The sequence below is a fragment of the Parambassis ranga genome, chromosome 24 (genome assembly GCF_900634625.1).
Source record: "Parambassis ranga chromosome 24, fParRan2.1, whole genome shotgun sequence".
Classification (NCBI taxonomy): Eukaryota; Metazoa; Chordata; class Actinopteri; family Ambassidae; genus Parambassis; species Parambassis ranga.
This window is the reverse complement of record NC_041043.1, coordinates 1,936,033-1,952,005: the sequence shown is the minus strand read 5'-3', so window position 1 is coordinate 1,952,005 and position 15,973 is coordinate 1,936,033. Positions and strand designations below refer to the sequence as shown.

Sequence of the window (15,973 nt, the reverse complement as noted above, 5' to 3'; positions counted from 1 at the left end):
TCTCCAGACTCTGTTACATCTGTCACATGTGCTTTGTGTGAACCTGCTCTCATCTGTGAAGAGAACAGGGCGCCAATGGTGAATCTGCCAATCTTGGTGTTCTCTGGCAAATGCCAATCACCCTGCACGGTGTTGGGCTGTAAGCACAAGCCACACTTGTGGATGTCAGGCCCTCATACCACCGTCATGGAGTCTGTTTCTGACAGTTGGAGCAGAAACATGCATATTAGTGGCCTGCTGGAGGTCATGTTGCAGGGATCTGGCAGTGCTCCTCCTGCTCCTCCTTGCACAAAGGAGGAGGTAGCGGTCCTGCTGCTGGGTTGTTGCCCTCCTACGGCCCCCTCCATGTCTCCTGGTGTACTGGCCTGTCTCCTGGTATCTCCTCCATGCTCTGGACACTATGCTGACAGACACAGCAAACCTTCTCACCACAGCTCACATTGATGTGCCATCCTGGATGAGCTGCACTACCTGAGCAACAGACACCATCTGATGCTACCTCTAGGGCACTGACAAAATGCAAAAGTGATCAAACATCAGGCAGAAAGGATGAGAGCAGAGAAATGGTCTGTGGTCAGCACCTGCAGAACCTCTCCTTTATAGGGCTTGTCTTGATGACTGCCTCTCATTTCTACCTGTTGCCCGTTCCATTTGCACAACAGCAGCTGAAATTGATCCACAATCAGTGTTGCTTCCTAACTGGACAGGCTGGTTTCACAGTGTGACTGACATGTAGTTACATTGTGTTCTTTAAGTGTTCCCTTTATTTTTATGAGCAGTGTAGTTTAAAGTTGTCTGGCCCTTGGGCAACTGTCTGCCTTGCCTGCTGGCACCAGGATTGGGTGCTCCACAAAAAGATGTCAAGTACATGTTAAATTAATGCATTCAAATTGTGTTATTTCATTTTTTTTATCCAGCAGGGGTTGATTTACCTAATGCAAACATCGTATTGCTAAGAGTATATAAAATGATCCTATTTCTCTCCTGGCCCCCCTCCTCTTTCAGTTCCAGTATTTTGTCCAAAACACCACATTGGTGGTCTCAAAACATTTATCTGTCTGCCATATTCTTTTTTGGGTTTGTTACTATTAAGTCACACAGCACTCGATAGCTACAACAATAAATAGTGCAGCTTATACTAATCTGTATGGTGCATGTGTTAAACTGTAAAAAAATAGAGTAACATACAGTATTAGCTCATGTTTTCAAAGCTAAGAACAAAGAATAAAACAACAACAGAAAACAAAGCAGGTTGAAGAAAAAGAAGAAGAAGAAAAACAAATGTACCTGGATGTAGGTGAGGAAGTGAGGGTGGAGAGTTTGGATACATGAATGAAACCATGACTGCTCTTTTTCTTTCAACACACGGAATGCTGCTACAAATGTACACTGAAGCACAACACCCTGAAAGTCACACAGGCTGCACCCCTTCCCACTCAGTTTGATTTTTATACATTGTTAAATAGGATGAATGGAGGTGGATCTGAAGCACAGGTAGCTTTAAAAAGCCCAGTGCAACCACGGGTGATATGAGAAAATGGAGGACAACATGATTCAATGTAAGATCCTTCCACCTACACTGCAACATCTGAATGTGTGATTTAGAGTCTATTTTCTCCTCTGATTTTCTGGATTGCTGTGACCACAGAGCTCTATTTGGAATAGAGGCATTGGCGAGGATGCTGGGAAGTGTGGAGCAAAGGGAAGGAGGGAGGGGGCGCTGTCTTGGCAGGGTGCTGCAGCAGTTAATTAAAGCTGCTGGGCAGGTATTTCGGGATTAGGAGTGGGTGTGTAGAAGAGGCCTCTGGTGGCCTTAGCGTGAAGTCGTCATCTTGTGAGTAATAGAGGCTGTGAGTGTTTGATTGTGTCTCTAAATGCAGTGTTGTTGTCTCAGAAGAATTGATGTGGTTCATCTCTTTGTTATGACTGGCACAGATTTTTTTCCAGTGAGACATCTTATTAATTTGGTGTTAAGATGTCAGCAGGCTGGACAGTAAATCATAGGCTAGAATATCCAGCTATTACACACTTCGTTATGGATAAATGTGGCATTATTTGTCATGTTTTGGTATTTTCTAAAAGAACAGTCATAACATGAGAGGGAATGGGAAAATATCAAAAATGAAAAAAAGAGAAAATAAGGTTTGAAATTTGTAGCAAAACACATTGTAACGACCTTTAAATGATGGCCAACCCCACAAAGCCTCGGACAATTGTGAACTAAATGTCAGCATTTCAAAAGAAAGGGCCAGTCAAGTGTCAGTGAGCAGTCCTGATAATGCTGGCACATAAGCAGCTGCAGGACAGTCAGGGTCAAGTGACAGTGGTGGTCTTCAGTCTGTGGACATTTGGACATATGTGAACATTTCCACATAAAGGAAGGTTCTACTTTTTGGTCATTCTGGTTCAATGACATGCTATTTAGATGGAGCTGTCTTTTATATACAGTATTAAGGTAATCTCGAAACTGACTACATGTACATATACGTGGTTGTCAATCTGCTACCCAGTAAGATACTTTGCTGATTATTGGCTAACATCAGGTAAACATTGCTGGCATAGTCGGTAGCTGTTATGCAGGTCTGAATATTATATACAACCAAACCAGGTAGGGGAAGACCAGCCAAATTACAGCATGTAAGATGCACCTTATATTTATGTCCAGTTGTTTCTATCCAACAATATACCAACATAAATATGCAGAAACTTTCAACCATTTGAATTTTTTTTTTCATTTGTTCATCTCCTACATGTTTCTTCTTTACAATATGTTGAGTAATCTAATAGATGCATTACAGATTACATTTATCTTTAATGCCATGTATTGTAGTTTGAAAGTGAGACTCTCTCACACTGCTGATGGATCTGGATGCAGCTGTTTGTTAGTCAGGCTAATGCAGCTCCATGAACCCTGCTCACTGTTTTATGCACCTGAACACAGGAAGCTTCTACTTCCTCCTCACTAACTCACACACAGCTATCATTCACTCACACACACACACCATATGGCTGAATGTCAGATAGTTGCAAGACCTGAAGTAATGTGGTCTGGGATTTGTGTTGTGGAAAATGATGACGACGACGATGATGATGATGATGATGATAGCTTTTGCTCCCAACAGCAACAATGAGCTCCCTCCCTGCTGTGCACATATATGTGCTACATGCGTGTGTTTGCGTGGGCGCCATGTGTCAGTGTGCAAGTCGACTTGTCATTCGGTGTCTGTGTGTCATTCAGCCTTGTGTTAAGATACTGAGCTGTCACATCTATCAACCAGACAACAGTTCCACATGCATATTCATCGTTATGGTAATTTAGCCCAAAAAGCTTTAATGAGTTCACAACATTAACAGCTCGGATGACGTGATGAACAAAGGCTTTGCAGCCTCACTGAGAAAACCCCGTTAGAGCTGGTAATAAAAGATTCATCCATTACAATTCCACTAAACAAACACGTGGGGCATGGCAGTGCATTAAAACCAAATAATGTGCACTGTGGGCTATTAAAAGTATTCAAGTTATGTTTAATGAAAATGACCACCAGATGGTAAATACTTCTTGAATGCGGTGTAATATTCCCTGTGTACCACTGTAAATGACTAATGTAACTCTCACCATGACACATTTAAAGAGCTCTGCAGGCTCTGAGAGGACAGGAAGCAAATTCATATTCAATACTTTAATGAGCTTCATCTGTCATCTAGTGGTTAGATTAGGAGGTGGCAACAACATGTTATTTGGTTGGACTCTATGACAATGAAGACTGTATGCGATCAAATAATTCTGTACTTGTATACTTTCCTTAACATGGAAGCTAGAACTTTTCTTTTCATCTCACATTTGAGACATTTGAGGTTTGTTTGCTTGTCAGGGGGCACCAGGCTGTTAATAGAAGACCAGATATGTGTTCATAAGGTGAGTAAAGAAGATCTATCATTTATATTCATAGTTTCCATGACTACATTTTTGTGGGGTCCCTCAGGGGTCAGCTTTGGGTCCCCTTTGTGTTCATCTACATGCTGCAGCTGGAGCTAATTAGACATGACACTGATGTTAACTTCAATGCAAATGACACCAGGTGTTATTACATGACTTAATATATCCCAATAGATGTTATTTAGTGGTATCAGGGAGGAAGAGGAACTGTTGTGGAAAACCAAGCTCCTGAGGGAGGATGGTGCAGAGAACTGTGGGAGTCCCTCAGCTTCACATCCCTAGAGTCAAGCTGTACAAAGATGTCCCTGAGACGTTCAAGTATTAAGATGCATGCTTGGACACAATCAAGTGGCTGAAATACAGCACAGGAGCATCAGTGCTGAATATGGGTTAGAAGTCCCAATGGCACACACCACTGACAGTGGCTGAGAACACCAAAGAGGATCCTGTGGGATTTCTAGTTCCAGACCGACAAGCAGCTGCTGGATACAAACAGCAAGACACGGAGGTGGTCGACAAGGAGCAACACGAGGGCAGCTGTGATCGATGTGGCAATCCCAGCCGACAGTAACATGAGGGGATGGAAAGTGGGACAGATGTGAAAGGTGAAGTCAAAGTGGTCCCAGCATTGACAGGGACCTAGCAGATTTCAGGTATATTGTGGGATCTTGCTGATCAGAATACAGAAGTGACAAGAGCAGCTACACTGCTGCTACTGAACTTACAAACACCCCAGATGGAGGAGGATGAAGAGTAACCTTTCTCTCCACGTGGTAACTTAAATTTCAAGAGAACAGTACATGATGTATATTAAAACTGATCTAAAACTGATATGTTTACATCTGTAAGGTTAGTTTTATTATTTCCATTCTGATTTTTCTTTCTCACCACATATTGTTACATTGATGTTATTGATCTATGGATGCTAAAGCTGTCTATTGTTGTATCTAATGATGTCCAACCTTTATATTTACACTATTTACCGTATTACCAAAAAGACACAGACCCGTATAGCTGCAAGTATTTACTCATAAACATCTGACACCTTTTCTCCAAGAATAACATGTTGCATTTTACATGTTGCATGTAATATAGTTCCACAAGTACAGTTAAAATACACTCAAAGAAAGAAAAGAAAGTTCCTGAAAAACAACACACATACGTTGTGTATCCATCATTCAGAACCACCGTTTCGCACACTTGGTTTGGAGCATTTAGTCGTACGAAGATGCAAAAAAAAGGTCATCCTGTGATGGTCATTCAGCGAAACTATGCAGCAGCTATGGTCAAATGTCGTGCTATGGTCAGGTGATTATTAACTTCATTGAAGTTGCAATTAAAATAAAAGCATGCAAAACTCTCACTCATCAATAAATCTGTGAGGGGGAGAAAAAAGAAAATGGCATCTCTACGGGACTCTGTACAAAACAGGGAAGGATCAAAACATTATTATCTTCACAAAGGGAACATTTCAGACAGTATCTTTTTGGACTTTTTTTTATACAGCCCCCTAATGGTAATACATGGAATATATGAGAATACCAACCTGGTATGTACAATGCAATTTGTTTTGGCTGTTAATAAACACCATCAAATAAAAAAATACCTTTTGCTACATGAAAATCATATCATTTGTGCAGGAACAACCGACCACCTTCAGCAGGTGGGTGACGTTACAAGCTCCTGTCGTCAACATTTGTGTGAAAACAATGCAGGAAAATAAGAAAATGGCTGCATATTCTATTTAGAATCCTCTCATTCCATTAAAGGTAGCCACTGCGAGTGCAATTACAACCAAATCAAAGAAGAAAAAACTGGCACAACATGACATTCATGACTCCAGCCTGTTTTTTTGCAATGCATGTAGCACCCTCTTGTGGTGAGTCCTCCCACTCCATCCAAAGCATTAAGTGATAGACGGGCTGCATGATAAAACAAAAAACAGTGAAGGGGTAGGGAGATAGATGAAGGCCAGATGTAAGCAGTCCCTGTGGTTAATGTCAGACACAGCACTTGGAAAATAAAAAAGAAAAAAAAGAGTTTTGGGCAGTTTCAATCTTTCCTTCCACCTCTCCTGGAAATTTTCCATCATTTTCTAAATTTGCAATATGTTTCCATTTGCTTACATCACACAGGAACTAATGATTAGGACAAGAAACAAATTCTGGCCTTCAGTTGGTGAATTCACCATACACTTGACACTCGATGGCAAAATGTTTCTACCTTCACCCTGCTCTCAAATGATACTGCAGATGCTTTGAATTGTAGCCTCTATTTTAAAAGAAAGAAAGGAGACACATTTTCCCAAAAGTGTGCAAAGTGTGTGGCGATGACATTATTCTTGCTCCCACTTCTAACACCAGCAGCCTTTGTTTTGGTCACCATCAGGTCCGTCACAGAGTCCCTCCTCTTCCTCAAGTGCAGCAAGATTCAGCTCATCATTACAAGATATCCGCAGTAGATCCAAGTCCTTTTTATTGGCTGCCAGCACCTGCTCAGCCAGTCGTGTAAAAGTCTTGGTGGAGAACAAAGAAGGAGAAGAAGAAGTAGAAGAAGAGGTCATTTCTTCCTGTTATATAGATATTTACAGCATTTGATGCTGAAGCTCACCTCTGTTATATTATGGTTGGTGAAGGCACTTGTCTCAAAGAAGTCCATTCCATAAGCTCTGGCCAGCTGGAAGACAGAAAACAGGAGCAGTTATGTCCTCTGTGTGTGACTGACAGACACGGAGCTGTGTTCAAGCTTTTGGTGGAAAATGTGAGGCAACAGGAGGCCAAGCTCTGGTCAGACAGACACAGAAAGTTTTCCAGACCATACTTGAGGAGTGGATTAAGGGCCCAGAACACAAAGGAAAAAGGGGGGTGCAGCAAATTGACACAAATATAATGGGTGACTGTGGTTTAATGTATTTTTCAGCACGGTCTCCTCCCACATTTACACACAGCTGCTGTGGATCACACAGATTCTCCATAAATGTTTGCTGACCTCCATGTTTCTGGCTCCCTGTCCAGCACATTAAGCTTAGTGTAAAGTTTGATGAAGGGTAATGAGGTCAGGCATTGTGTAGGTTTGAGGAATCTTTGTACCATGATGAAACAGGGAGCCTGCCACTAAAACTGCTCATGGTTCCTATTTACTTCTGGCCACATAGTATATACAGTGAATTATATCTTTCTCAGTACATGCATGCGAATTTACTAAATGTTTTGATGCCATTTTGCCAGATTTTAGATCTGCGATATATGTATCTGAGACCCTATTATACAAGTTAATACTTTTTATATACATGTGACAGATCAAATCTCACTCTATCCTCTCTAGAAGCATTGACAGATCCATAAACTTTTTTGCTTAGTTCATGTCACACCTCAAATAACAGGTATTCATGCAGCAATGACATTAACATCACTGTCAAAATGGCGACCACTGTGCTCCTTCTTCATCTTGAGGAAGAGTTATCTTCCCGAATCTCCCTGCTGTTTGATTTCAGTAGTCCATAATTAATAATGCTGGAAGAAGGAGCACCTTCCACCAGCTGCTACCATCATGTCTTCACCAGATGATGAGATGACCAGACTGCTTATCAATCACCCTTTGTATTCTAAATGTTCATCATTTGTGCGTTTTCTCACAATCTATTTCTACAGACCCACCTTGGCACCTTGCTCTGTGGCCACCTGCCTCTTGTCCACCTCGTCTGATTTGTTTCCTACGAGAATCTTCTGGACCTTGTCGGGAGCGTACTGCAAAGATTCATATGGATGTTGAGGGATAAGGAGGAGGAAGACAAAGCAAAATTAAAGAGATATAATAAAGAGAGAGAGCTTTCTTATGTCAAGAGAAGGCGGAGGGGAGGAAAGGAACGACAGCCTTCAGGAAATGAGACCTAGATTAAAAGTAAGAGGGAAGCATGCCAGGATGAGTGTAGGATATATTTGACTCAGAGGAAATTAGGTCCATAATGACTAAATTAATAGAATAAAATCATCTGGTAAATGACAAGGGGAAGCAAAAGCAGACATGAGTGTTATGAAAGCAATAGAAAAAATGTTCCATCCAATATTTAACATATGATAGATATTTGAAGATGAAAAACACATCACAGCTGTCTGGTCAGAGCATCTGGTTTTTATCACGTCGTGTCAAGCGTCTGTTTTTTTGTCTGCACAGTCAGTACATTTCTACCTTCCAATTTCCCGGATTTATCTGGGCCCTGAATCCCCAGTTTTACTGACTCACCTCATCCACATCACTGGCCCACTTCATGATGTGCTGGAAAGATCGCTCACTCGTGATGTCATACACCAGGAAGATTCCCTGATGGTCAGAAATATTAGAGCATATAAAACAAATTGGATCCCTGTAAACAAACCAGACTACCATACGTAAAACTGGCAGCCTTGTAAGCCACAGGCTGCACAGGAAGTCCACTTAATTGTTTTATAGCACAAAACAGAGACAAGTCACTTTTCTACCAATTTCATTACCAGTTTCTGGTAAATAGATAATTCAGTTTCAGCCAGTTTAAATCATATTGTGGCCCAAAGCATAGGCCAAATTCTCAAAAGCCAGGCTGCAAGTGTATAAAAGTCTGAGATTCAATCTTTTATTAATCTGAAAGGTTAAATGATGATGATCTTTAATGATTACTCTAAGTCACTGAAGAAGCCAGTATTTAGGCATGAGTCATTTTTGCAGCTGTAACTAATTCAATTTGAAATGAGTAAATCAGATTAAAATCACTCTCTGGGGTGATAATATTACAGTAACATGTGGAAAATCAATAGAGAGCAGGCTTTAGGTCAAGTACTGCACCTGTGCTCGTCTGTAGTACTGCTTAGTGATGGTCTGGTACCTTTCCTGTCCTGCAGTGTCCCTGGACAAACACATTAACAAGCACACACGTTATGATACAACACAACAATACGAATCTGTGTGTCTAAACATGTGTCTAAAGTCCTACATGTCCTCATACATTGCAAGCAGAAGAAAATGAGTGGCTGCTCCTATTACAAAACAAAAAAGCCTGTTTTTAAGGTTTTGTTGCATTGACAGACAGGACACCAATCTTGGTGCCCATCCACCCCAAACACATCTGGCCTACACTCCCTACTGGGAGCTGGAAATTGATCTCTTTAAAGGGTTCCTAAAAATCTATCTTGAAGAGCTCTGAGTGCAGAGGTGTATCCTTTGCAGAAGACATGTTGTCACAACTGATATAAGAAAACAGGCTGGAAAAATTGTTCTACGTCGTCATAAACACTGTTATGCTAATGTGATTCAGCAGTGAGCTAACAGACAGACAGATGATGCAGCTGTGCCGCATGTCATACTCGACAACATGCCTCTGTCCTCATGCTCTGTCAAAAGGTTGAAAATTACAGCCAATATAACCTCAGCGTCCAGGTAATAGCTGCAGCCCTGAACATGACTATATATATATATATATATATATATATATATATATATATATATATATATATATATATATATATATACAGTATATATACATATGTGTGTGTGTGCTATTAGCTATAGCAGCTACATGGATATTGCAAAAAATAAACAATGCCCTGTCACAGATAAGTCTTCAGTCATTTATGGTTTGTCTCATGCTTCCAACATACCATATCTGTATCCGCACTTTGATACCATCTATTACTAGTGTCTTCATTTTGAAGTCGACTCCTGTAAGAGAGAGGAGATGTGGTTAGGATGTGTCACACTACATTAGGAATGCATATATGTTTCACTGCAGGTAAAACAGCTGTAGTGGAGTGTAGCATACCTACATAACAGAATAAGATTTTTTTGGCACCTTTCTTCTCAGACTAATGCGTTTCAGTCGATAAGAGGCGAACCCACAGGCTCCCACAGATTACGCTATAATCCCTGTGAAATCACTTAACAGTTTATCCCAATTAACCTGATACTAGTCGCCTCTGTCACAGCCGGCATCACGCTCAGAGAAAGAGCCACTGAGTCCAATCGATTGGCATAACTGGAAGAGCTGCTGTTTGTGGTTTTTATAGCCGCACTCCTGCAAGATTTATATCCCAAGAGACTGATGTAAGGAAACAACTGACAGATGGCTGATTTATTTTAGACTGTATTTGTGAGAAGAGTCAAAGGAGGGCTCCATGGAGGCTGGACATAACAGCATGAAGTCTCATTTAAGTTGTAATTCGGCCTTTATCTTAGCTAGAGAGTATACAGATCAAGACTAAAGTGAAAGGTCAGCACAGCAATCAGTGGTTTGCTGTGTCTGAGGCATGGGACTGTTGACAAAGAGGCCACCCTCCTGGGTTATAGTCTGGTTCAATAAGCTTTAAACTGCAGTCAGAATTCATTCAAAAGATTTAAGGATAAAATTAAGCAGAAGAGGAGGACCAAACTGTGACATCTCAAATTGGGAAATGTATCTTTAAGGTTAATGTGTTTAATAACACAGCAGAGAAGCCCAGATATGGGAGAAGCTGTGTTATTTAAACATATGAAAAATGTTCATAAAGTGAGGGGCACATGCAAGAGCACAAGGAAACTGAAAAAAATTAGAATTTGTACTTAATTTTAGAGCTTTTTCCATTAATTCTGAGTATGAAGTTTCTCATAGTATTATTTTATTTTCAAAATTATGACACAATTCTACTAAAAAGTTTAAATTCATAATTCTACCTTTGTATTTTTAGGATTTTAGATTTTTTACAATAACTAATCGGAGGAAGAAAACTGAGTTCTGACATTATTCCTTATCTTCTTCTTAAAAATGAATTAAATTGAGTAAAAATTGTTTTGGATTTAATTATTTGATGACCAAGACAAAATTCTACTCCAAACTCAAGAAACCCAATAATGATAATAGTAATAGATAGACTAACTTAATACTTTATTTATTATTATTTCTTTAAAAAAAAGTGGATTTCTGGTATTAATCATCTCTAACTCTCTGAAATCTAAAGTAAGTTCTGTTGTTAATGTACGTCGAGCCTGTCAGTGAGCATCTCCTTGCACACTCTTTAAACCACCTAAACACACCTAATCTGCTACACAAACTGAAACATAATACAATGAATAACAAACAGTGTCAACCAAGCAGTCTGAGTTAATTCTAGGAAAAGTGAACAATGCTGCAGCCCACACTGTCTGTTTCCAGCTGTTAGACAGATCAGCTGTATGTGCTGGGTTCTATTGTTTTACACTAGCAAAATGAGTCTCTCTATGGTGCAAACAATGATTAACAACAGACACAAAGGTTAGTCAGATTTTTAGATTGTGTGCTATAACAGGACAGATTTAAGACCGCTGTTCCCTTTATTTTGTATTAACATCACATTTGCTGCATACAATCTTAGAGAACAGCCTGAAAAAAGCCATTCTTCATCCTCCCCTCCTCCCTTTATTAACAGCTCTGACAATGCAGACGAGTACAATACGAGAGAGACAGCAGCTAATTTAACATGGCAGTGTCTCACAATCAGCAGTGTGAGAGTTGTGTAAAAACTAATGGCTACACACCCTAAAACTGACTTCACTAATTACCAGGATGACTATGCAAGATGGATTAGGCAGTGATACATGTCAGTGTGCTGTAGGTAATGGTGACAAGCTGGCTAATGGATGGAAGGATGAAAACAAAATCACTGGGGGATGGATCTATCATCCATTACAGGCAGAGAAACAGTCAACAGCTGTGTGTTTAGGCCACAGCCGAGCAAGGGGCACAGCTTTTACAGCTCTTTAGTCACACAATTACAATCTTGTTATCAATGTGACACATCCTCACACATTAATAAGAGATCAATGACAAGAATACAGCATTGTTTGGGTAAGAATCCAACAATAGAGAAATCTAGTCTTTAAATGAGTGCGATGGTGGGGTTAACACTCTCTCCTAGTTTGTATCCAATGACTTTTTCACTTTAATTTTAATTCAGTTAAGGCAAAAAAAATTTCAATAGGGCTCTCGCAAGTTTCATGCTCAGGCCCTAATAAAGGAAGAACCAAAAGTGCTGTTCCTCAAGTGACCACTTGAGGCTTCAAAGGCATTTCAATCCCCATAGATATGCTGCACAAAGCAATAGCTGTCCAATTGGGTAATACTTAACCACAGGAGTACATCAATTTGCATTCATCAGAAAACACATAAGCAGGGCTAATGATAGCTTATCAGAGATATTATATCACTGTGTTAAATTGTTGATTCTGATTGGTCAGTCTGCTATTCCTCATGAACACACTGCTCCAGTGCAGAACTGACTGTTTCAATGGATGATCTTATGGTTGCCAGGGGAGATCACACCCAGTCTGCTAAAGAAGTGAGCTAAACTTCCTTTTAAATCAGCATTTATTAATTATCTTGTATGAAGCTGTGCAATAAGCAGGATAATGCACAGCAAGATGGTCATTACAACATATTTAACCCATTCAGTGACTGGCTAATGGCACATTATACCAAGCACATTAGCATATGTAGAAATTGGCTGAGAAAATCTCCACTGAGGAGCTGATTTATCAGTATATGTCCAGCTTTAAACAAAACAAATCAAAGTGTGTTTGTAGATCTTGGCGAGTGTAATGTGTATGTGGATAATTCTGACGTCCTCAAGGGCGTTTTTACAAAAAAACAGAGTGGAGTGTAAAAGAAGCAATCTCATGGAGCCTGCATCTAATCTCTGCTCGAGGGACACAGCTCAGTGTGTGACATTAGCATCTGTGGGATAACACTCCACAACCAGCAGCTGAACTGTCTGCCTCTGAGTCCAACTGTGGATAATGTAAAGTAGCATGTTTTGACAAGGAGGAAAAAAGACCCTGAACTAGCTCAGTTTTGTGTCTTTATACTGCAATGAATGCAAGACATGTGTAAACAAACGGAGGCCCTCAACCCCTGGGTCAACAGGGCAGCTTCTTAAGTAGCTAAAAGACACACCAATAGGACCGCAGCCTTCTTAGCAGGTTATATGGTCACGCCCTTTATGACACCTCTGTCTGATAACCTATTCCCAACCGGATAACCATCTGCAGCAGCTGCTATCCATGCCTGACCCTTTAGACTAATGATCCCGCCATAAAGCTTCGAGCTGAGCGTACAACCAGGCCGTGACCATATCGCCACTGAGATCACTACCAGGAGGACAGCGGCTTATTGAGATATAATATAGAGCAGGTGTTTTATAGGTGTTTTGACAGCCGGGGGGGTCCAGTGGCGAGGCCGCTCAGGAAGATTAAACTCGGCAGTGTGACTGAATACCATTACTAAATCATCTCTGCAGCTACTCTCTGCCAGAAAAATGTGCACGCTCAAGACCAGAACACAGAGACCTGTGAAAATAAAATGGGATACCTCAACAAGCGAGGGTTTATTAACCTTTCAGGTACAATCCTTCACTTCCAATTACCCTGGACTTTTATTTGATATTTATTGTTTTAGGCTTTTATTTTATAATGCACTGCAAACAGGAAATAAAAACATGTGCAGTGTCAATGCTGCTGTCAGCTGTGCTACATATTGTATTATATTAGTTTGTACAGCATGAGTAAATGGTACGGAGATGAGTTATAAAACTAGTGCATTACAATGATGATTATAAATCAGCTTCGTTATGAGAAAAAAGTTGTCATTTGTGCAGTTATCCAGGGCCTTGGTCTCATCGGGTTATGTAGGAAATCCAGTTTATTTTTTAGTTGAATCTCTGGAGGAACAGTGTATGTCCAGAACCTCTAAGAGAGCCAAATCTGTGAGTTTAGGGGGTGCCAGGGTGGACTAAAGGGTCAGATTATAACAGGGACCTATTGTGCTGATGCTAAGAAGCCCAGAAAAATGATCCAAAACCACAAGTCCAGTGGGGCTGCTATCCATGAATGAGGATCAGAGCTCCAGCACACACCCTTTTTACCCGATTTGGTACCGTTGTTATGCAATTATACCACTAAGGGCTTGACACAGTGGACACTCTTATATAGCAGCAGATGTATGAAGAGTGACATCAGTCCATCCTCACTCCAAGTATGTGATGAATAATGAAACCACCCATAAGGGGCACATGAAGGAGAATTTATGTCTGTCTGTCACTGTAAAGGTTGGGAAATTATTCATTGATCCCCTGCGGGAGAGCACTGATGGTGGTCACTCACCACATCTCTCTCTCTCTCTCTCTCTCTGGACTTTTGTTGATCTGGGGAGTTTTAATTACTGCAGACCCATGAAAGACCTCCCAGCATGGCTTGCAGACACCACCTGCTGCTTGCAGCTATTCTGTCCAGTATGAATATCTGTGCCTCTTCTAGCTGTGAACACTGGGTACCGTATATTACATTTCCTGAACTTTTCTTGTAGAGACAACAGAGAGGCTTGCATTCAGCTTCACTCTACAGGGTGGAGGTTTACTGTAGAGCGCTATAGGTCCATGCCTGAAAATAGCATCTTGCAGTCTTTGCAGGAATGTATCATCATCAGACAGAGCAGGTAAAAGAAAATAGAAGAAAAGTTCAGTCTGGAAATTAGAAGAAAGCAAATAAATAATAAATAAATAATGGAGCAAGTGTTAGATCTGATACCATCTGTTTTATGATTTGGACAGCATCCATCAACACTCACAGGAGACTTTCCTGAATTTTTCTTCCCCCTCAAGTGACAGAATTGGCAAATTACTGCAAACAATGTCAAAAAACAGGCCCTAACAAAATAGAAGACAAAGAAGGAAAGATAGACTCAACCGCAGCATGTGGGGGAGAAAAAGAAACCGCTGCTTCTATCAACTCAAAGTGAAGCCTGGTAATGTGTCTGTCATGGTCTGCACTCAGAAACCAAGCTATGAAGGTAGATATACTGCACATATTGAATGTGAGGCTTCACTCAGCCAGTAGTTGGAAAGTTAGCACATCAGATTTTTAATGAAGCTTCACACAGGCTCATTAGAAAGCATGTCAGCAGGAAACAGCAGATACATGATAGCAAGTAACATGACACAAAACATCCCATTCTCTGCTGTATAAAACATGTCTCACACTCAGTGCTCAAAACAGTGCTGATAGTTGGTAAAACTCATCCGCATGGCTGCCAAATGATAGCAGGGCTTCTCCAACCAATACACTCAGACTCATTTTATGGTCTTTCTATATGAATTAAATTATCTGATTAAATCTCATCATAGCCTTTTAAATCCATGCTCCAATTTAATAAAAATGGGGCTTTATAGTGAGTATTAAATGGCAACAAAGAGAGGCTGGTGCACAAATAACAGCACAAGGAAAATGAACGATTACTGTAATGAACCGGGGAGATAATTAAGATTACATAGAGAGAGAGAAAAAAAGAAATAAGTCCTGTAGGCAGTGTAAGGTCTTACCGATGGTGGAAATGTGAGATGGGTGAAATTCGTTGTCCGTGAATCTGCATAACAAACATGTTTTCCCAACACCGGAATCTCCGAGAAGCAGGAGTCGGAAGAGCACATCGTACTGTTTAGCCATAGTGCTGCACGCAGTGTAGATTTTTTTTTATTATTTTTAAAGCTAGAGTCAGCTAACTCAGTGATGGATGAGCAATCCCTCCCCACCTGCATCCCATGTCTGCTCAGAAGGTCAGCATGCAGCCTCTCTTTTTGTTCACTGGTGCTGGATCGCTAGGTAGCAGCAGTGCAAAGATGCTCCAGTTTCCCAGGCAGCCTCCAGGCTCCAGTGGGCGCGGTGGAACATTGTCCAGTTAGATTCTGTCGGAAACAGCACACTTCCGGTAAGGATTTTCAATATAAAATCCTTATATTGCGGATATGACGATCAAGTGTGATGTATATTATCTAATTTGATACTGGCCCAGCCAAGGTAATGAAAATGTTTAGCAACATAAGTAACTGGTATTTTGACATCTATGTAATTTTTATAGGCTACTATATATCCATCCATCATCTGAAAGTGCTTTGTCCTATAGGCCTAGTACAGGGACACAGGTAGCTGGAGCCTATCCCAGCTATCTAAGGGCGAGAAGGAGGGAAAAACCCTGGAGAAGTCCAGTCCATCCAGGGCTATTAGAAA

At 40.7% G+C, this 15,973-nt stretch overlaps 1 protein-coding gene across 2 annotated transcripts; it reads right to left on the bottom strand.

Moving 5' to 3' along the window:
- Nucleotides 1-5,235: 5,235 nt before the first annotated feature.
- Nucleotides 5,236-15,609, bottom strand: rab15 (RAB15, member RAS oncogene family). 2 transcript variants are annotated; one of them, XM_028397521.1, is made up of 8 exons: nt 15,499-15,609; nt 15,289-15,416; nt 9,568-9,628; nt 8,756-8,816; nt 8,180-8,257; nt 7,594-7,683; nt 6,548-6,613; nt 5,236-6,452 (listed from the first exon to the last, which is right to left on the bottom strand). In XM_028397521.1, exons 1-8 carry the CDS (start codon nt 15,507-15,509, stop codon nt 6,291-6,293), a joined length of 657 nt encoding a protein of 218 aa, XP_028253322.1. In that variant the 5' UTR covers nt 15,510-15,609; the 3' UTR covers nt 5,236-6,290. The 2 variants fall into 2 exon arrangements, with proteins under 2 accessions (XP_028253322.1, XP_028253323.1); XM_028397522.1 differs by lacking the exons at nt 15,289-15,416; nt 15,499-15,609 and adding an exon at nt 9,733-9,857.
- Nucleotides 15,610-15,973: the final 364 nt, after the last annotated feature.

Coding starts and splice junctions, on each gene's coding strand:
- rab15 (XM_028397521.1), bottom strand. Junction 8,258..8,755: donor AGTACTACAGACGAGCACAG/GTGCAGTACTTG, acceptor TCTGACCATCAG/GGAATCTTCCTGGTGTATGA. Junction 6,614..7,593: donor CCACAGAGCAAGGTGCCAAG/GTGGGTCTGTAG, acceptor TCTGTCTTCCAG/CTGGCCAGAGCTTATGGAAT.